We start from the raw sequence: 21,702 nt of genomic DNA on the forward strand, positions 1-21,702 counted from the left end.
GTCAGTGTGCAGTGCAGAGCAGAGAGGGGGAGACCAGCTGCAGCAGAGAAGATCTGTGATTCTCCTGGATATCTCCCTGTTCCAGGGTAGGGGGACAAGACTTTTGCTCTTGTTATCACCCCCACATTTGCTCTCTAATAGTCACATATGGAGTTTTTCAAAGAAAAAGAAGCAAAATGATGAGGAATTGTTCATATACTCACTCGTCTACATTATTTAACCCCACAGATGCTGCAGTCATTGCTGACTGGCACTGTTTTTCCAGAAAAAAAAATTGAAATCCTTATTCCCCTTACACAAGCTTTCAAATATTGAAAAATAAAAAGAACAAAAAAAAAGTACACCTAATTGGTATCACTAGAGCCATAATAATCCGGACTAAAATATTACATTATTTATGCAGCATGGAAAATTTTGTTAAAGAAAAAGCAACATTTAAAAAAAAAAAATTACAAAGTAGCAGTTTTTTGATAATTTTAATTCTCAAAACAGGAATAAAAAGTAATTTAAAATATCATGCATATATAAAAAAGGTAACAATAAAACTACAAGTTGTCTCACAAAAAACAGGCTTGATACAGCGGTATCCATGGAAAAATAAAAATGCTCTCGTCCTGGAATGTGTGCCATACAGAAAGTATTTTTATGGGAAAAAAATTGTTTATATTTTGCAAAAGTTGTAAAACATAATGAAAACCTCTATAAATTTGGTGTTGGCAATACCTGTAATGACACATTAAATAATGGTAACATAATAATTATAAAACATGGTGAACGCCATAGAAATAAATCACAATAAACAATGGTGAAATAGCTTTTTTTTTCTCCATTGCCCCACAGCTAGAAAAAATAATAAAAGTTATTTAATGTTATATGTACCCAAAATTAGTTCCTATAAAAACTAAAACTTGTCCTGCAAAATAAAAGGTGTCCTACAAGTAGAAAAAATAAAAAAGTGAAAAATTAAAACGTTATAACCATTGGAAAACAAACAAGAGAAACGATTTACTGTCTCTTAAGCCTAAAATTAGTTTTCACTAAGAGGTTTAAAAAAACGCACTTACGGTGAAGAAGTTCTGCACCAACTATATTTACATGAGACATAATTTCAAAATCTACTATAAAAAAAAGTTACATTTTCGGGAGGCTTTTTTTAAATTTTAACGTGACTGTTGGGGGGTTAAGTTATGCATGGTTTTAAGTTGTTTACCTATTCTTATCAAAGATAACAGGACTTTAGATTGTGCTTCATAAGGCCTATTTAGACGGGACAACTGTCAGGCAAACAATGCCTGACACTCGTTGCCGCACATATTAGCTCCCGTGCTGCTACATGGGAGCTAATATAGCTGGCTCACAGTGGGGAGGCTGCAGGAGATTTCTCTCCTCACTCTCCCCCAGTCCCTCTGCATTCACTTCACATAGCAGATGTTCAATACTGAACGGCTGCTATTTACACTGAGCGATCAGCGATCTGCTAATCGTCCATCGTTTAGGCAGCATAAACGATAGAAGGTCAACTGATCGCTGAACGCTAAGTGTAAATAGCAGCCGTTCAGTACTGAACAGCCGCTATGTTATGTGAATCGAGAGTGGCAGGGAAACGTTAGGAGAGAAATCTCCTGCAGCCTCCCCACCCCATTGCTGACCGCTCTATGAGTGAGCTAGCACTACTAGCTCCTGTGCAGCAGCAGGGGAGTGAAGGCACATAGGGACGAGCGTCGGGCATTGTTTGCCCGACATTCATCCCATATAAATGGGCCTTTACGAATCTAGTGTTCTCTGCAGCCCTCCCTTGTCTCTCCCTGATGGTCTCCATTTCACTTACACAGCACTAAGAGTAGCAAATTAACTTGGGCCGGATTCACATAACTGTATTTGTATACCTTTTTGCATGCGCAAAATTTGTGCATGTAATACATGGAGAATAGAACCCATTGATTTCAATAGGTTGGTAAACATACGCGTATTTTGCATGTACATTTTGGTCACGCACAAAATACGAAGTGTGCTCTATTTTCCTGCGCATTTGTGCAGGGAAAGAGAATATATTGAACTCATTACACTAATAGGCATTTCAATGGCTGAGAGCATGGCTGTGTGTTTTTTTTGTGCACACAAATGTGCATAATTTGCTTGCGTAAAAACTACATTAAAATTCACACTTGCGAAGACAAATACATAATTTACATAACACACTGTGGATTTATTGTAATTTTTGCCTTTGGCAGGCGCTCTTTCCACAAAGTTACCTATAAGAATAGGGCTACTGTGCCTACAGGAGAACGGGCCTGATTGTAAGCAATATAGACTGTGATGTAATGTAAATTAAAGGGGCATTCCTATGAGAACGTCTTTTAGAACTCATTCTATCTATGTTTAAGAGCTGATATGTCCTGAACAAATAGGTCTTCATATTTTTTTCAGTGTTATCATATACACCGATCAGCCATAGCTTTAAAACTACTCACATGACAGATTAGGCAGCAATTGAACAGTCAGTTTTTGAAATTGATGTGTTGCAAGAGGAAAAAGCGAAAGGATCGTAGCAACTTTAACAGGGACCAAAATATGTAATAATTGGGTCAGAGTATCATCTAAATGGCAGGTTCTGTAGGTTTTCCCAATATGCAGTGGTTAACCTACCAAAGTGGTTCAAGCAAGGACCACCAGAGAGACGGTAACAGGCGACAGGTTATGGGCGCTCAAGACTCATTGATGCAAAGTGAGAGTTAAATTCCATCTGGTTTGATCCTACAAAAAAGCTAAATTGTCTAAAAAGGTTATGTTGGTTATTATAGAATGGTGTCATAACACACAAGCCATTTCAGTTTGATGCATTAGCGGTTATGTAGCCGCAGAATGGTCAAGAATGCCCATGCTGACCCCTGTCCAGACATAAGTATCAGAACTCTGCCATGGAACAATATAAGAAGTTGGCCTAGTCTAATGTTCTTTTACATCATGCAGACCGTCGGATTCATGGGTGCCACTTATCTGAAGAAGAGACTGCACCAGAATGCATTAGGGGAAGAAACCAAGCTGGCTCAGGCTATGGGCAATGTTTCACTGGAAACTTTGGGTCTTGTGTTTTCTATACCACCTACATAAACACTTTTGCAAACCAAAGCCATCCCTTTTTGGCAATGGCGTTCCCTAATGGTAGTGGTCTCTTTTAGTAAGGATAATGCACCCTGCCACAACGCAAAAATTGCACAGCAATGGTTTGAAGAACCTAACAGAATTTAAGATGTTGACTGGGTTTCTAAATTCCCCAGATTTCAGTGTGATTGAGTATCAGTGGGATGATCTAAAAAAACAAGTCTGAGCCACGATATTTCTACCTTAGACATACAGTCATGAGAAGTACATCCCCTTTGAATTCTATGATTTTACATTTCAAGACATAATAAACAAACATCTAGTCCTTAGAAGGACCTAAAATTAGGTAACTACACATGACTAATTTCACTATGTCATTATTTAGAAAAAGTAGGTCAAAATGTGAAAAATTAAGTACACCCTTATTACTTCCATAGGAATTTGAAGGGTATGTAGCAGGCAAGTTACTGCAATTCAAATGCCCTTGATTAACTGATCATCGGCCAGTGTGACCACCACTATAAAAACAGATATTTTGTCAATTTGCTGTTCTGGAGCATTAAGACATGTTAAGACAATGCCAAGGAGTAAAGAGATCAGAAATGATCTGAGAGAAGCAATTGTTGCTGCCCATCAATCTGGGAAGGGTTATAAGGCTGTTTCAAAACAATTTGGAGTTGATCATTCTACAGTGAGAAAGATTATTCATAAGCGAAAAACATTCAAAACAGTTGACAATTTTCCCAGGAGTGGACGTACTAGCAAATTCACCAGAAGGTCGGACCACGAATTGCTAAGAGAAATTGCAAAAACCCAAGAGCTATATCTTAGACTATAAAGGACTCAGCTAGTATGTTATTTGTTGAGCCTTTAATTGTACTGTCATAAACGTGAACATTTATGACTTACTTTGAAGAGTTGCCAGGAGAAGGACTTTTCTTTCTAAAAAGAATATGGCAGCACAGCTAAAGTTTGCAAAGTTGCATCTGTACTACAAGACTTCTGGAACAATGTCCATTGGACAGACAAGACGAAACTGGAAATGTTTGGCCATAATGCTCAGTGCAATGTTTGGAGAAAACCAAATACAGCCTATCAGCACAAATACCTCGAACCAACTGTCAAGCACGGTGGTGGAGGGATGATGACTTGGGCTTATTTTGCAAGGACCTAGGCACCTTGCAGCCATTAAGATGACCATGAACTCCACCGTATACCAAAGTATTCTAGAGTCAAATGTGAGGCCATCTATCCAAAAGCTAAAGCTTGGCTAAAACAGGGTCATGCAACTGGACAATGATGTCAAACACACCAGAAAATATACTTTAGAAGATAGGGAGAGGTGTTGCAATGGTCCAGTCAAAGTCCCAACCTCAATCCATCTGTGGCGGGACTTAAGAGAATTGTGCATAAACTAATGCACACAAACCTCAATGAACTGAAGCAACATTGAAGAGTGGGTCAAAATTCCTCCAGAACGATGCAAGAAACTCAAAGTCACACAAAAAACTATAAATAATGCCATGGTGTAATTTATCATGTGTTGCTGTTTGTCTGTGATTATTTTTTTTTTACCTCATTTTAAGAACTTCTAGGGACCAGATGTTGTTTTTTATTATGTCCCGATATGTAAAACCACAGAATTCAAAGAGAATGTACTTAGTTTTTCTCATGACTCTATATGGTATATCCACTGGCCACCACATTCCGATGGGAAATTAAGAGATAGGTGGACATGCCTGTGCTCGGCTGTTTTTATAATTCTGATATAAGCAAATGGGGGTCAGGTCATCATTTGCCTGGATGTGGCCCGTTCTCGACATAGGTGTGGATCCCAGAGATGGAATATCCTGTAGATATGCCATAAATTTTCAAAGTAAGAATACCTCTGTAATGTTATGACTGATCGGTGTATTTAGTGGAGGGGAATGTATATGCATGGGTATTCAGTGTTAAAATGCAGTACTTGGACCAATTTACTTCCAGTTTTAGTTTCTAGATACAGCGAATCTATCCCTAATTCTGTATCCTTTAATAAGGATACTGCTCTGATAAAAACAGAATGCCTGGTACAAACAGAATGCAAGATACAATGTAGCTACTCTCACAGCATGAAAAGATTGGCTTTTTTTCTTAGTTTTTTAATGTTCAAAAGTTATACTATAAATGGTGGAAGTATTATGGCTATTCACTTTCATACATTAGTTGTTACTGATTCTACCATAACTAACCCATGAAACCAATTTCTGTGCTGAAAATCATTATACTATCTTGCATAGTTAGGTGGAATATCTACATCACCAGGGATTTCCCTAGTCTTCAACATATAGTGTTTTTATTAAAATGTGAAGTTTAATTTAAAAGGGGTAGCTTTCAATAGAACTTATTCCTAGAATAAAGGACATACCACCAATATATTTTTTTTTAATCTTAATCCCCTGTCTAGCACACCACTAAGGCTAAACCTAAGTATTCATCCCATAATCAGAAACAATTTTGTATAGCCACATTTCATTCCATTGTGGTCTATAGTTAAAAGTGTTGGCTATGGTGCAATGTGAAGCATCTTCATTTTAAAAGGTTAGACAAAAGTAAGTATTCCCAAATAGAGCAATTGTTTCTCTCAATCTAAGCATCAAGTGACAGGATATTTTAATTTACTAAAAAAATTGAATAGATTCCTACCACTGGAGCCTTCCACTTCCACAGTAACCCGCTAGTGGGCTTAAATTAATACTAGGCACATTGGCCACTAGAAACTGTGGTTGTTGTCATTTCATTCCCTCTTCCTGCATACCTCTCGTGATACTTATAACTAAGAGTTAACAAGGTTATATTCCTAATAATGCCACTGATATGAATCACTATAAATTCAAGTTAAGGTTTAAGACACTTAACCCTTTGCTACACAATTGCCAACTTGCTGCATCTGTAGAAAAAGTGTTCTAATTATCCACAGTAAAAAATATTTCTACTAACGTATTAAGTCTCATTACGTTACCTTAAAAATGTTTTCCACTTTAAAAATGAAGCCTTTATGTTACAGTATATAATGAAATATATTACTACTTACTAATGTACTACATGTTTCAAATACCTGACATTTCAGAATCTATGCTTGTTGTCATTGAATGTAAACATCCATGTTTACATCCCACTTGGCCCGCCTCCTCATCCAGTCCTGACAGCTGTCTCTTACATAGTAGGCTGAAGATGTATGGGCATGTGACAAAACACATCATCATGCCTTCTCCATTGAAAAACAATGCATTCAATACCCAGGGCTCTGGATCTCCAAATGCACAGATGGCAGATACCATGAAGAAGGCATAAAGACGTGTTTGGTCAAATATTCCTCCAGCTGCAGCTTACTTATGGAAGCAAACGTCATCTAGATGGGACAGAAGGCTGGCTGAGCAGAGGGGTTGTAGTAATGAAGAAAACAGCGTAGAAGTTGGTATAAAGACAGATTAGTAAGTGGCACATGATCATTATTAACACTCATTTCTGTACAGTACACATCTAGTGGCCAACCCCTTTAAACCCCTTAGGATAAGCCATCAATAATAGATCGTGGGGGTCTGCCACCCAGGATCTCCACCCACCAGATGTCACCAAGCCAGTGCACTTGTGCATTGAGCTGATTTCAGAAGACTGTTCAATTTCCACTGCAGTGGTGAGGCTTGGTATTACAGGCAAAGTTCCTAGTGAAGTGAACTGGAACTTTTTTATGTTATACCAAACTGGACCAATGCAGAGAGAATGTTGCTGTCTGCTTCCTGCAGAAATCAGCTCAGTGGCTTTGTAAACAGCTAAACAGTGGGGGTCCCGGGTTGAGGGCCACTACTAATCTCCTATTAATGGCCATCCATGGTTTCCAACTGGACAATCCCTTTACCTATCAGAACTCTTTCCTCCAAGGGCTCATGCACATCTGTTTTGAACAGAGCCATAATAGGGTTGCTACAGAACTTCGAATACTTCTGATTTCATATGAAGGTATTCTGAGTTTTTTTCTGTTGGACTGGATATGAATGGGACAGAGAAAAAATAGTAGCGTGTTACACCGGATTATGTATGTATGCAGGTATTCTGTTCTAGAAACATTACTTCTAAGGAAGCCTATCGCTACACATTGAGCCGGACGTCGCCCGTACCACAGTGCATGGAGGCTGTACAGCTCTGTATTAGAGAATCCATACAGGCTTTGTTCATTGCTGTGTGCGTGAACCCTCACAAGCCACATACCAGTGTAAGTTGGACATGATTGCGGGACCCTTTCAATATAAACAGGGATGCTTTCATTTAGTATCAGCAAGCACAGATGATGAAACTGTATGGATTTAAAAGATCAAGTGCAAGGAGATGTTCAGATGCTGACATTTAATAACGGTCAAATAAGAAGTCCAGTGGTCTTGGTACAGCATGTACACACGCTAGTGAGACCATATGCTCTACAGCAAAATGATGCAAGCTCAAAAGACAAAACATGCTGGTTAGTTTAACTTACAAGAAACATAGTTATGTTTAGACATGTCAAATAATTTCAGCTAGTTTATCAACTGAATAAAGTTAGGGTTTCTTCACAGACCTCGTTTAGACTTTCTGGATCTGCGGTGTACAGAGCGAGAGCTCTCTTTGAAACGTTCACAGTTGACTTCAGGAAAGGAATGCATACAAATAAAAGAAGAGGAGAACATATGAAGCTGTTCAAAGTTCTACTTTCAATCTAGAAACGCTCAGCTGGGAAAGTAAATGTAGCTGACAAATTAGTGTTTGTTTTTAGTAGCAAGATCATATTTGTATCAAATACATCTGTATGTACATGTAACTGGGGGCCACTGACAGATTCATTTTCAGATAGAAATGCTTACTTTTTGGGGCGTGTATAATTGTCTTAATAATAACAATCGGGGTTCAAAAACACATTACTATTTTTTTTTTTTAAATACACTCAATTATTTGTAAATGCCGTTTTTGGTTCAGAGCTCTGTAACACAACTGCAAACTTTTGCCAGCTTCTTGATAACGAAAGTGTGGAGTAATAAAATAAATTTGTTTAGTCTAATGCAATTGCAATAGTTAATTAAGCCGTACAGCGGTGCAAATTAAAGCAGATGAAGTCTCTAAAGTTGGAAATGTTTGGAAATGTACAGATTCATAGTGTCAAGTTCAAGAAAAGTGCTGTCCAAACGGCATCCTCAGGCAAACAGCCAAGACCCCATCTTTCCTTGGGATAAAAAAGCCATGTAATGGACACTACCACAAATGCATTGTGCAGCACTGTTCTAGAAGTACAGACAGGTAGTTAGTTCCAAACAATAGGGATACGCAAGACATGCAAATACCAGATGCCACTGAAGAATTAGTATCCCAGGACATTGCAGTAATAAAGCTAGAAGCGGCTACAGCTAGGCAGACAGGCCAACGAGCGTTAAGAAAGGCTTTTATTACATACCAATTTTTTCCACTGGAGTATTCAAGGGTAGAAATCCTTGTTTGAGAAGCTGGTCCATCATTTCTTCATCATCAGCTTGAATTTCAGACACCATATTGCAGGGAATATACCCAGATCTCCCACAACTTTCACCCCGATAAAAACCATCTGGATCTTTATCACCATATACCTGGAGGACAATATGATAGGACTGTAGGTACCAGTCGTTTTTTTTTTTGGCAAAGAAGCAATAAGTAGCAAAAAGCTATAACTACTTGTTATGAAATCATCTAGATAGATGAGATTTTATACGTCAACACAGTAATTTCCGTACAGTATAAAGAGATGTCATATTAGAGACTCTGTTTTAGGTGCCATGTAGAATATTTTAAACTCCCATTGTAAGGATTTAGAACATGGCGTCAGAGAAACCAAAGAGGCCATACAGTGCCTAACACCTATGGATACATGAGAAAAAAAAGGTGCCATGCTATGCAAATAGGAGCAGTATAGGAAACCTGACAAAGTTGCTTTAAAAGATGGACAATAAAATGTAGGACGAACAAAGCATTGATAACTTTGATTTTTGATTGGCTGTTAAAAGTACCATCAAGAAGGAAGTCCACTTTTCCCCATGAAGTGGAAATGATTAGACTGAAGTCCGTTACATTGTGTGCTTACAATTTGGAAAATTTCTATATGACTCAACGCATTTCTGAAAAGCTTCGCTCAACATGTATAACATATTCTACAAATACGTGCCTGACTGGAGTACAGTCGCCTTTGTTAAGATTTACGATAATGCTACAAGGTTTTCCTAAGATCTCAGCTAATTGGACCACAAACAGACAGATATGATATCTGTGAAAGAAATATAACCCACTACCATTCACTGATCAAACAAAAGGATGCCATCTATTAGAATAAATTGAATTTGAGTTTATATAATAGCTCAATAAAAATACAGAATATGGAGTTCTTAAACTCTTCCCGCCCACCATACGTTACTTTCTGGGCCAATGGCAGGGTCCCTGTAGCAGAAGTCCATTAATTATGTGCTGTTTGATGCCCTGCGTGCTCCAGAACACAATGTAATCTGCAGTATCATGGCAGCCTGTTCCTGTACTGTGATAGGGAACTGAAATAATTTGTTCTCTATCACTAAAAAACCCAGAACATAGCTCCTATATTGAGCACTATACTTCCGAAAGCAGCTACACCACTTAGACGGTTGCCAGGGATCCATATGAGATCAATAATAATTTCACAGGGATTTCCTGTGCAGAGTGAGATTGAAAGCATATAGCACAAGACAAAATCTGCATAGTCTCTGCATGTCTGTGCCTACAGATCACTAGTAAGAGTGATCTAATAGGCTGTTACCACTAGATTATCAGTGACCTGTATTTGCGGGCAGCAGGGAACACATAATATGTTACCTGCCATAACTGTGTCCATAGCAAAAAATGTAAAGAAACAAATAAAACATGAGAAAAGAGCCAAACAAAAAATACTGTTTGGATCAGGTAACAAAGAGTAATTACCAAGGGCCACCAATTATAGGCCAGTTTCAAATCTGCATTGGAACCTCCGGCTAGAGTTTCTGTCACAAATCTTGCTGAAAATACTGAGAAAAGACAGGCAGCTGGGTTGAGAGCGGTCAGATCCCTTTATAGTGAATAGGGTCGATCTAGCACTGTTGGTTCCATTCATAAACTGAACCGTTTGGCCACATAGATTCCCTTTTCCTGAAAAGTGTAATCTCTGCCACAGATGTGAAACTACCCTAAGGCTGGGTCCACACATGGTTAATGTCCGCAGCGGGCATTCCGCTGCAGATCCTCTGCGGAAAGCCTGCCTCCAAACTCGCACCATTTGGTACAGATTTTGAAGCGGGTTTTACCACAAATTCCACAGCGGAGACAGCAATAAATTTGACATGCTGTGGAATTGAATACTGCAACACAAGTCAATTTTTGCACTGATTTTGTGTGGGTTATTGCCGCAATTTGTGGAAGAAATTTTCAAAATCTTGTCCACTTTGCCGCTACTGTAAATACCGTGGAATTTCCTTGCAAAGGGTCCGCATGGAGATTCCGCTCCGTGTGAACCCCACCTAAGTCTGTTCTACGCGATACTATCTAATTTTGTGCTTTTGTTAAATTTCTGTAGTTAGATGATTTCCTTCCATTTATAAATTCTGTGTTTAAAGCTAAGAGAGGAAGATATGTTTAAAATTAAAATAGGGGTTTTGTTGCTGGTGCTATAGTGAGGGCATATAATGATACATGATGTATAAATACAGTATTCAACTTTGCTGTGCACATGAGAATTATTTTTTTACTAAATGTTATTCACTGAAAAAAACAACTACCCTAAGAACAGAGCATGAAAAAAATGCGGGCATAAACAACTATTTTTTTCTGTTTCTAAACATCCTTCCTTAAATAAGACCTCCAAAATACACTCCACTTTTAATAAAAAAAGCCCTATGTGTCCTGTAAAAAGGAAGAAACAACATTTTTTGACATAGGCTAAAGAATGTAAAAAAAATGCTCAGACAGTGAAATTTGCTCTGGGCATGAAGACCGAAAACATCCCTGACCATGAAAGGTTTAACTATGATAAAATTAGGTGGAAAGTAGAAAAGTGCAATCATTCACCTTAATTATTTGACCTTCCTTGAAGGGAAGCTCTTCTTCTGCAGCATCTGGATTTGGTGACATGGTTCTTGGGTCATAGTCAAAGAGTGCTACAAATATCCGTACAGGATAATCCTCCATCCCACCATCTGTTTCTGATTCATCATACATCTCAGATGACATCTTTTCTCGGCTTCCATAACTATCTAAAGAAATTTCCAAAACATATACAACAATCTTTGTATGCTCCATCACTTAGCCAACTGTCAAGGAGACTGAAAGTTTAACATTGCAGCATATGTTGCAGCTTCTTGATATTCCTCAGCAGAATTGACTGTATGGCTCATATTTGCAAACAATATGTTTGTGCCCCATAAGACAAGCGCAATTCAAGGAACACACAATCGTTTTTGCAGTTGGCAGAATTTCAGGCACTGTCACAAATGAGCTTTATGTAGAAGCCGATGATCATGCAATGTAGTAAGTCACACAACAACACATACAGTATGGCTAGATGGCAATGATGAACATGAACTTGGTGCTATCCTACCTTTCTTTCCACTAAGCTTGAAGAACCTAAATGTGCTGGGATGGACAGAGAAGTGCACTGTAAGGCCTACACACATGCTGCATTACATGCAAAACAGGTGGTTATGTATCCAGCACAGTAAAAGCCAAGAAAAAACTGATCCAGGCTTTAAGCCTAAAAGGGGTCCACTGAAAGAAATGTCTGATTCTCTGGAGCTAGTAATCCGATGCTCTATAGATCTCAAGAATATTCACTAACAATTGGATTATGAGATTCCTGAATTTGCTGAGCACCATCAGAACATATCTGGTAAGTCCCAGAAATAACCTGCCACCCATATAGGATTGAAGAATTTGAAACCATTCTTTGGTTAAAAAGGAGGAAGAATTTTTTGTTTTGCATACCGTATCTATCCTCAGAGGCCCTGGTACGCTGTAGAGACCATTTCCTGTGTCCTCCAATGCTGCGATAATAAGATTCTTCTTTTACAGGTGAAATATTTCCCTCACTACCTGACCGAGAACGACCACCTTCACTGTTACTGTCCATTGTAATTTCTATGGAGAAAAAGGGAAGGAGCTATTAAACATGCCCTTTGAGCCTGGAAGAGAGGACCGTGGAGATTGGTACCCAGTACAAAGAGGGCTTTTCTTCCCAGTAAGTGTTTTAAATTTGTAAAAAATAATTGCTTGTCAACCAAATCTCTCTTGTACTTTGTTGGTTAAGCAGTTTATACTTCATTGTTTGAAGCACCCATGAACCTGAATATGTGAATATTAGTGTAAAGTCAATGCATTAGATAGCTATAAAGATTGTTCATGGAAACAAAAAGTGTAGCCCGAATTTTTAGCTTGGTGTTGTTTGAGGAGAACATTTTCATGTTACTTTATTATTTTGCCTTTTTTTTTAAACAAAGTTTTTATAAGTAAAAAGCACTTATTGAAAAGTGACATAATATAAAATGAAGAACAGATGTCACTTCTGCCTTTGTTTCTTTAGATTTCACTAGAACAAACAGACATGGAACTTTGTGACAACACACTTGGGCTTCGACAAACTTCTGGAATGACTCAAGTGAATGGAATGGCTATGTACCAAGTGATCAATAGGACAATCTACTTTTAAAAGCCCGCTAAAGAATCAGTAAAGTAAGAGATTATACACAATATTCCATATTTAGGGTTATCATGGTTGCCATTGAGTCCACACACAAACACAATGGAAGCCGCCACTGAATGGACTAAACTAATATTGACAAAGCCAGAGTCAGTGTCTTTAAATAACATTTAATGTCCTGTTTAATCACAAAACATCAGATTTCAGTAAATTAACTTAGTTTATATTAATGTTCAGCCCACAGAATGGCTACCTCTTATGCGTGAGATGTGCACTTTTAAGCTGCACAAGGTTTTTACTATATTTTCTTATAGTTGTCAAATAGACTATATTAAAAATTCAACCAGACTTTCTTTTTAAGCCACGCTATCTGCATCAGAAGGAGGTACAGATATTTCAGTATCACAGTAACCCATGCCTTAGTTTCTGGCTTTAACTCTGGGTCTCTCCTAGATACCAGATCCAGATAAAGAAATTGACAAAGCCATGGATGCCACAAACTGGTTCCCATAAGGAGCTTAGTTTATAACTGTTTGATTTTTGGCACTTTTACAAATTCAAACACTGAAAATTAATTTTGAGTCAATTTTTTAATCACGCAAACGCCGACTACATCCCTAAAGATATATATATATTATACTGTCTGTTACGGGCCAAGTTTTGGTAGCTAATTCTTCAATCTAAATTCCATAGTGATGGGCAGCTAACTAAACGTGAAGACATTAATGTTTTATGAACTTGGAATGAAAATGAAGTCATGTGAACGAACGTGTGGATGAACAACATTAGGACATACAACACCGTTGTTGTGTAACTGTAGCGTGTAAAATCAGACTTTGTTTTCGTTTAGTTTATCTGTAATTTGCAAAATTAACATTACATAGATAGGGAATAAGTGTAACAATGTAAATCATAAATACAAAAATAATTAATAATTTCATATTAATAATAGTTTAGAGTAAAGGACCTCCGTATAAAATATGGACACACACAGACAATTGATTAGATTCATTTATGCGAAAATATACATATAAAAGGTCATAAAAAGGCAGCAAAGAAGAGAAATATAAATTACCAATAGTGAGATAAAGTATAATAGAAAAGCTAAATAACAGATGCATTATAGTGGCATATGTTGCCCAAAGAAAAAAAAGCATACTTAGGCCCCCTGTCCACGAGCGTTGTGGTATCCCGCGGCGGATCTCCGCCACGGGAGCCGCTGCCCGCGAGTAGAAGCTGGCAGACAGATCTCCGATGTCAGCCTATCTGACAGATAGGCTGACCACGGAGAATCGTGGCAAATCGCAATGATTCTCCACTCGTGGACAGGGGGGAAGTGCTCGCCGGATTATCGCAGCAGGGAACGCAATGAAAACCCTCCCGTGGACAGACAGCCTAAGGGCACCTACACACTTGCGTTTTTTTAACATGTCAATGAGACTTACTACGATAAAAACGCATCGCACAAACTAGTAATGCGTTTTTAACATTAGAAGGTCCCATTGACATTCGCGTTAAAAAAACGCAGCGTTAATACAGCGTTTAAAAAACGCAAGTGGGTGTGAGCAAGTAGTACATGTTTTTTTTTCTTTTACTGGATGCGTTTGTTTACAATAGCATAGTTGACTATGCAATTCTATGCAGCAAAAAAAAAAAAAAGGTATACCAATTTGTATACTTGTCCAATGGCCAAAGGAATTGGGTCATATGGATATGTTTGACATTTAAATTGGGAACTTTCATAGCATATACGCCAAACATACACTGCAAATGTAGTATAAATGCACCCTAAACTGTGGTGATTCCCCTTCCAGGATGTACATCTTCGTGGAAGTTGAAACTACTAAAGGGGTTGCCAGAGAGTTTACGGAATTAAACTAGCTATAGGAAACCTTCTAAAATATAAAACATAAACATTAATAAATTGGCTCCAGTTCCGATGCTCCAGTGGTCTCTGCTGGTCTTAGTTCATTTTTCTGCAGCAATAACATGCCGAATTAGTACATGACTGCTGCGGTGAATCACTGGCCTCTGTCATGAGAGTGGCCATGACTTTATAATCAGTGTCAGACATCTGGGTCTTCCACAAATCCCGAGAATGCAGGGGCTGCAGTACTGGTGTCCCCTTCACAGTCTTTCCTTGTACAACACCTCTACGCACCCATCTACTGTGCAGGAAACTGCAGCACGACTGTGTTCAAGTGAATGCCACCATGTGCAGTTCCCTGAATACCCAGGGTTCCAACCCCTTTAATATCTTTGGGGCTGAATCATTTAAAACTTCTGATGTGTTCTTTTCAGACAATTGCCCAATACTTAGGGTGACTTCACAGTAGCGTGTTTTTGTGCGTGCATACGCACACACAAAAACACGCTTTTATTTGCAACAATGAATTCCCTATGGTGTGTTCACATGTCCGTGCTTTACAGGCGTGTGCCTGCAAAGATAGGACATGCATGCACCATAGGGAATGCACGCATTGTTTTCAATGGTGCCGCGGCTGCTGCCGGTGTCTCCATTGAAAACAATGTTCTGCCGGCACCCCTGCATTCTTTTTCAGGGAAGGGCTTTACATATAAGCCCTAAAATTTTAGTGTAAAAAAATAAATAAATAAATAAAAAAATATACTTACTTCTCCACCACTGCTGTGACCCCCGTGGGGATGAAGAACACATCTGCTCCATGCAGCAGATGTTTCCTTCAACCCTGCTAGTTAAAAGATTTCCCTGCTGCTACATCTGCCACATCTGTGACAGATGCAGCAGAGGAATTCTTCAAATCTCTACCGCAGCTGTCACACATGACAGCTGCGGTAGAGGATTCTGCTGCCGGCAATTGATTTCAGGGAAGGGCTTTAAATGTAAGCCCAAGGAGAAGACTCTGCTGAGCCCCGGCAGCTGAAGAAGGTGAGTATGTACTTCTTTTTGTTTTTTCAACTACTTTTACTTGATTTTCCTCTACTGCAGCAAATCTGCAAAAATTTCGCAGTGACAAAAACCACACCAAATGGTAAAGGTTTTTTTAAACGTAAATTTCAGTGTGGAAATGCTGTGGATATGGACTGGCCCCTGTACTCATGTTTCCTAACTTTAAAATGCAAGAAACCTTATAGTGGCGTGGAAGCTTCAGGAGGCAGTTGAGTATTTTCAAAACAGCAAGTTTATTTGGAATGTGAGCACAGTATATGGGTTTTATAAAATTAGCATGAATGGTACGACAAACGTAATTTCAATCCTATATATACTGGAAATTTGGTCCCTCAAAAGCTTGTTTTTAAAGATCAGAGGAATTATACTTGTTAACTTTCAGTTACATTTATTGGCAAACTGTATCAGCAGCAACCCTCTAATAAAGTAATATTACTTAAAGTGTACCTTTTATATAGGGAAGCAACATAATACATTAAGTGCATAAAAGAAAGGAGGCCCCACAGCAAAGACCATAATTGGAACCGCATTGTAGGGCTGAGTTTTATCCCAGTCACTAACTCCCAACAGTAGAAGGATCTAGTGTTTGTTTCTCTGCACCCTACCTCTACCCATGACCCTTGTGCCAATATCCCACCCCCTTTGTTTGCTAACAAAAGAAAGAAAAATTGCACAACTTCTTCCAATACAATTGCTAGGCGGATGGTATCAACCAGGGCAGGGCCCCCCTTCCTCCAATGGCCCCATAGCAGCAGCATGGTCTGCTTCTATGGTATACCTGCCCTTAGAACAGGGGTGTAATGATATCTGCACATATGGACTATTCCCATGTTAAATCAGAACTATAAGTGGCCTGAGACCAATGCCCTGTCCTGCTTTCCCGCTACCCTGTCCCGCCCTCCCCAATTCCCCCATATATTGGATTAGTTTTACATTTTTTTATTTGATTACCTATATTTACCAAAATTGGAGACAGAAGTATTTCTTAGAACATGTATAAGCACTTACCTATAGAGAATGGGTAATGTAACTATTCCATGATAATTATTGTACTTTCATAACTGTTAAAAACTTTTTCAACATAATGATATCTGCAGTCTTCTATCACAAATAGCACCTGTATAACTGTACACAACTACATTTTACTGCTCTCATCTCTTAATTTGATCCCTCTGGCTTAGAAGTGAATGCATTTTGATAGCAGCCGTTCATTACTGAAGTGGAAATTTTCTTACTATGCAAAGAATCCCCAATCACACTGACCAAGTATACAGATGAAAGATTGTTGTACTTATAGAGAGTAAAGTAACAAAAGGTAGACAATACATAAATCAGCAGTCTAACCAACTAACCAATAGATGGGACCATCATAGGCCGAGGTCTTTGTTGTACATTACTACCATGAGTAAACCTCCGCATGGGGTGATCAGGTCTTTCTGTCCTTCCCAATGTAGAATGATTGCCTAGAAGCTAAGCATAAATACATACAATTAGTCTAATCTACATTTCGGTGCTGAATATTTACATTCAAAATTACAGCTTAAAGCAGAAGCTCTAAAGGCAACTAAACTGTGCTTTTAACCGAAAGGTTAGCTGAAAGATAACAATATATGAAAACAGCATGGAATGCTACTTGGATGGCATATATCAAACTAGTACTTTCCTGTAATGTAAAATGTCAACACTCCAGTCACATAAATGATGAAAATGCATTTGTGCTTATTCCTCAATGCGACACGTAAAAAAAATTATTAAACAGACACTGGCACAATGATACAAAGTAAAATCCTAGATTTTTCTGGTTCAATGTTTCACAATAATACACAGCGTTGTAGCATGCAGAACCGGCATCTAGTTTCACAGCTTAACTTGAGCTAGATCAACTAAGGTTTATATTCTTGTACTATACATCTTCCAAGAATTTTGCTAAATAATTCTGAACACTCACAGCCTTGAACACTTTCTAATTTTTCACTGTGGTATCTCAGGACAGCCACATGGTCATGTGACTGAAGGTCTGTGACTTTCACATTCAAATATGGAGTACAGAATATATAGGCACAAAAAAATTTAAAAAATTTGGCGCAAGCCCAGCCTGTGCAAAAATTTAGAGCCTTTTTTTTCTATAGTTAAGCCGCTCTATACCTCTTTCCCAAAAAGGAAGCATGCTTCCCCTGGTCCAAAAATTAGCACCAATTATAGCAGAAATCTACACTAGCTCCTTGCTGACATAAAAGCATTTAAAAAAACCCCATACAAAACGAAGGCAAAATGCTTATTTTTTTCATTTTGCGTCACAAAAAAGAAATAAAAGTGATGAAATAGCCGTACGTACTCCAAAATGGCACCTATAAAAACTATAGCTCGTCACACAAATAACAAGCCCTAACAGAGCTCTGTCCATGGAAAAATAAAAAAGTTATAGGACTTTGAATGCAGCAATTTAGAAAAACAACTAATTTCCAAAAAAGGGTTTTTATTGCGGAAAAGTGGAAAAACCAAAAAAATAATTTTGGCATCATTGCAATCATACTGACCCACAGAAAACATGTATTGTGTCATTTATGCTGCATAATTAACACTGTAAAAAAAAACAATGGCAGAATTGATGTGTTTTCTCTCCCTGCTATCTGAAAAGTGGAGATGAAAATCCCTCAAAATTGTTTGTGTCTTTAAGCCCAAAATAGGCCATGTCCTTAAGGGGTTAATACTAGCAATTACAGTGCTTAGATTATACGTTGCCAGCCAGAGACTGCTCTTTCACACACTCTGCCTTTAAGTCACCACCTCACATGGCGGAATCGCTGCAGGCATTCCACAACAGAATACACTCAGCAATTCCGCAAGAATTCCGCGTTGGCCTAATCCACACCTAAACAGATGCGGAATTCAAACCTTGTATTTCAAAGGCTGAATGCTGCAATGCGATTCCGCGGCATAAATAGACACTCTGTGGATTCAGGGCGGAAATTCTACGCACCAGGTGAAGGCGATTTTTATACTCCCCTCCAGATGACTTCTATTGTAAATGCTGCGGAATTTCCACAATGATTATGCTAAAGCGTGTCAAGGTGGCCTTAGAAAGTACACAAAAAGGTAGTATTTTTAGGTTGTTGAGTTTTCAAAAATATAGTCAATAAGCAACACAACTGGAAAATGGTAGACAGTATAGATTCCTGAAACAATACAGTACCACTTTGTTTTACTGCAACACAGTCCATCAAGTCACCATGTGTACTAATCACACTTTGATCTGTCTTTATGGACATATAAAAAAATGATCTAGGACTCATCAAATCATCTGAAGAATATTTACCTTAAAACTTAAATCTTCTATTTCAGGTTAGATGCAAGAAAAAAACATTGTAACGTTCTCTCCAGATGGTGCCCTGATACTTTACCAAAATTTTACTCGTCTACCCTAGCAATTTATTGACATATAAGAAAATGATCTAGGACTCATCAAATCAGCTGAAGATTAATTTGTGTAAAGTATAAGGGATGCAGAGGCATGTGTATCCACAATTAATCGAGCTGTCCAGAGATGAACACTAGTGTCAGGAAACTGAGATCACTCAGTCAGTATCAACATACTCCCTGTTATATCATAACTGAGGCCATGAATTTCTGCCTCAAACTCTGGTTTAAAATAGGACAATCACTTAAGTACTGATGGCCATCAAGACCCACAGAATTCAAAAACATGAAACAATGCTTATTGAATGAGAACTTTGAGACTTCAAAGCTCTTAGAAAGTGGTAGAAGCTGATGATGTTACTATATATATATATATATATATATATATATATATATATATATATATATATATATACACACACACACACACCCTCCCTAATTAACCTGTCTTGGTTGAAACAATCTGTGAAAAAGTAAATGGGCACATAAATGATATAAAGACAAATACCTGAAAGTTGAGATGTCTCGTGGGATAATACAGGAAAATGTAAAGTAGGTTTCAATTTACATTTAATGTTTCTAATAATTAATTATCCTTCAGCTAACCCTTAATTAAAATTGAGTTTTAGTTGTCAGTTAAAATAAATGTAAAATAAAGTTTTGCAAATATACTTTCTTTTAAATAAACAGACAAACGGAAAGGCAGCAAATTCTTGCAACTACAAGCAAACAAAAAGGACAGCTTGGCCCAGAGCCTGTGAAGCATTGCTGATTTACAGATCTAAGGCAGAACATATTACAAGCAATCAGCAAACAGATCCCAGATGGAAGCCCATAAATATAATAAAGCGGGAATTAAAATAAAATAAATGTACAAAAAGAAAGAAAAATAAAAATTAAAAAAAGAGATCGTAAATGATTTTGCAAGCAGATGGCAAGAGGGGGTTTGTATTTAACACACCGGAGAGTTTTCCGTGTCTCTGTGAGTAGGCCTTAGATCTGTTGTGCTACAGTTTTTCTGATATACGTCTGATTTCCAGCACGAGTTCTCACTTTTATGTAAATCCCTGACACATGGCAGCGGGTTGAAGTTTTCATGGTGCCACTCGGACCCGTTAGTGTTATCTACAAAGCCTGAACTGAAATCACCAAAATCCTCCTCCACACTGCTTTGCCTGGTGAGGGTTTTCCTGCGGGTCAGCATTTGCTTTGGGTCTCTAGGACAAATAGAATTTTCTTGTGGTTCCTTTGAAGTATTTCTAGCAATGGTGTTGCAGCCTTTCCTGTAATGAAAACGTGCTTCCTCTTCTTCACTTCCACAATCCAAGCCGCTGTCTGGACTCCGGGAGAGAGTTCCGAGCTTGCTCCCTTCACATGTAAAATCATCTGAGTATGGAAGGGCACCATTAAACCTACACTTTGAGTAATGCCATGGACTCTGATGTCTCCCATCTGGACAACTAGCCCTTGCAACTCTATTAGTTCTAACTATGGTTCCTCTTGCTCTACTAGCCATGCCTACAGAGTTCCCACTGTGCAAGACCTCTGAATGTTCTCCACTTTCTTCCTCTGCCACTTCAGGAATACTGAACAGTTTTTTATAGTGAGGGTGCTGAGGGGAAAACTCCAGCTGCTCCTTTAAAGAAGGCTCTGTGGCACTAGTCTTAGAGCACTCCACAAGATAATACACAATAAAACAAAAAAAGAATGGACCAACGACAAAGAATTGAAAACGAGAGTATCAAAAAAAACGTGTGAAAAACAAAGAAAAAACATGGAAGAAGAAGTAGAGGAGGAGAAAGAAGAAAATAAAGACAGGGTTAGTTTTAGAGGCAATGGAAAACATAAGGCATGCAAGTTTACTCTGTGAAGGAAAGGTTCATGCTCTGAATGGGAATCTGTGAAAATAAAGACATGATTAGGAGCTTGGCTGGTGTCAGAGAACATAAGATCAGTACAAACAATGAGAGCTTGGCATATCAATGCTATAGTAAGAATAGGACCATGCAAGGGGAGATGCTGCACATAGACAGCCATTGTGACGCTTGGATGCAGCACACATTGGATGAGACTGGTTAGTGACTAATGCTAGTCAGAATGCTGTCAATATCAGTGTTAGAGGCAAAACGTTCCTATTTAATATATCACAAATACGGCAACAAGCATTTATCTTTACATGACTTTTTAGGGCATGTCTCTGCCTATGGTGCAATCCAATAAGTAAAGCAATAATATAACACAAAGCAAATTCATCTTCTGTTCCGGTAAATCCATGGAAATTATCCCCCTATGACTTTATGTGGCAAAATATAGATTTTTCAATATTAAAGACTCCATCCATTAAATTCACTATCATACATTCATTGTCACCTGTATGTACACTGAATATTATAACCTTGACTAGAGGTGGTATATCAGCAGTCTTTTTTATGACACACTTCATAAATCTGTCCCAAATAGAGCAGGCCTGGCCCACTATTAAAGAATAATAACTGATGCAATGAAATTACACAAATGTCAGAATAGTGCA

General features: G+C 38.3%; 1 protein-coding gene across 3 annotated transcripts in view; it reads right to left on the bottom strand.

Annotated features, from left to right (window-relative positions):
* Positions 1-21,702, bottom strand: part of RIMBP2 (RIMS binding protein 2) — a 345,228-nt gene that overhangs the window by 20,528 nt on the left and 302,998 nt on the right. For 2 of the 3 annotated variants that reach the window (XM_066603408.1, XM_066603409.1), the window contains 5 exons: positions 17,108-17,225; positions 12,115-12,267; positions 11,203-11,387; positions 8,561-8,729; positions 7,694-7,759 (listed from right to left, as the gene is read on the bottom strand). In XM_066603408.1, coding sequence (XP_066459505.1) covers positions 7,694-7,759; positions 8,561-8,729; positions 11,203-11,387; positions 12,115-12,267; positions 17,108-17,225 — 691 coding nt within the window. Of the gene's footprint in view, positions 1-7,693; positions 7,760-8,560; positions 8,730-11,202; positions 11,388-12,114; positions 12,268-17,107; positions 17,226-20,133; positions 20,845-21,702 lie in introns of all 3 variants that reach the window. The other variant, XM_066603410.1, reaches the window with a different exon arrangement.

The sequence above is a fragment of the Eleutherodactylus coqui genome, chromosome 5, assembly GCF_035609145.1.
Source record: "Eleutherodactylus coqui strain aEleCoq1 chromosome 5, aEleCoq1.hap1, whole genome shotgun sequence".
Lineage (NCBI taxonomy): Eukaryota > Metazoa > Chordata > Amphibia > Anura > Eleutherodactylidae > Eleutherodactylus > Eleutherodactylus coqui.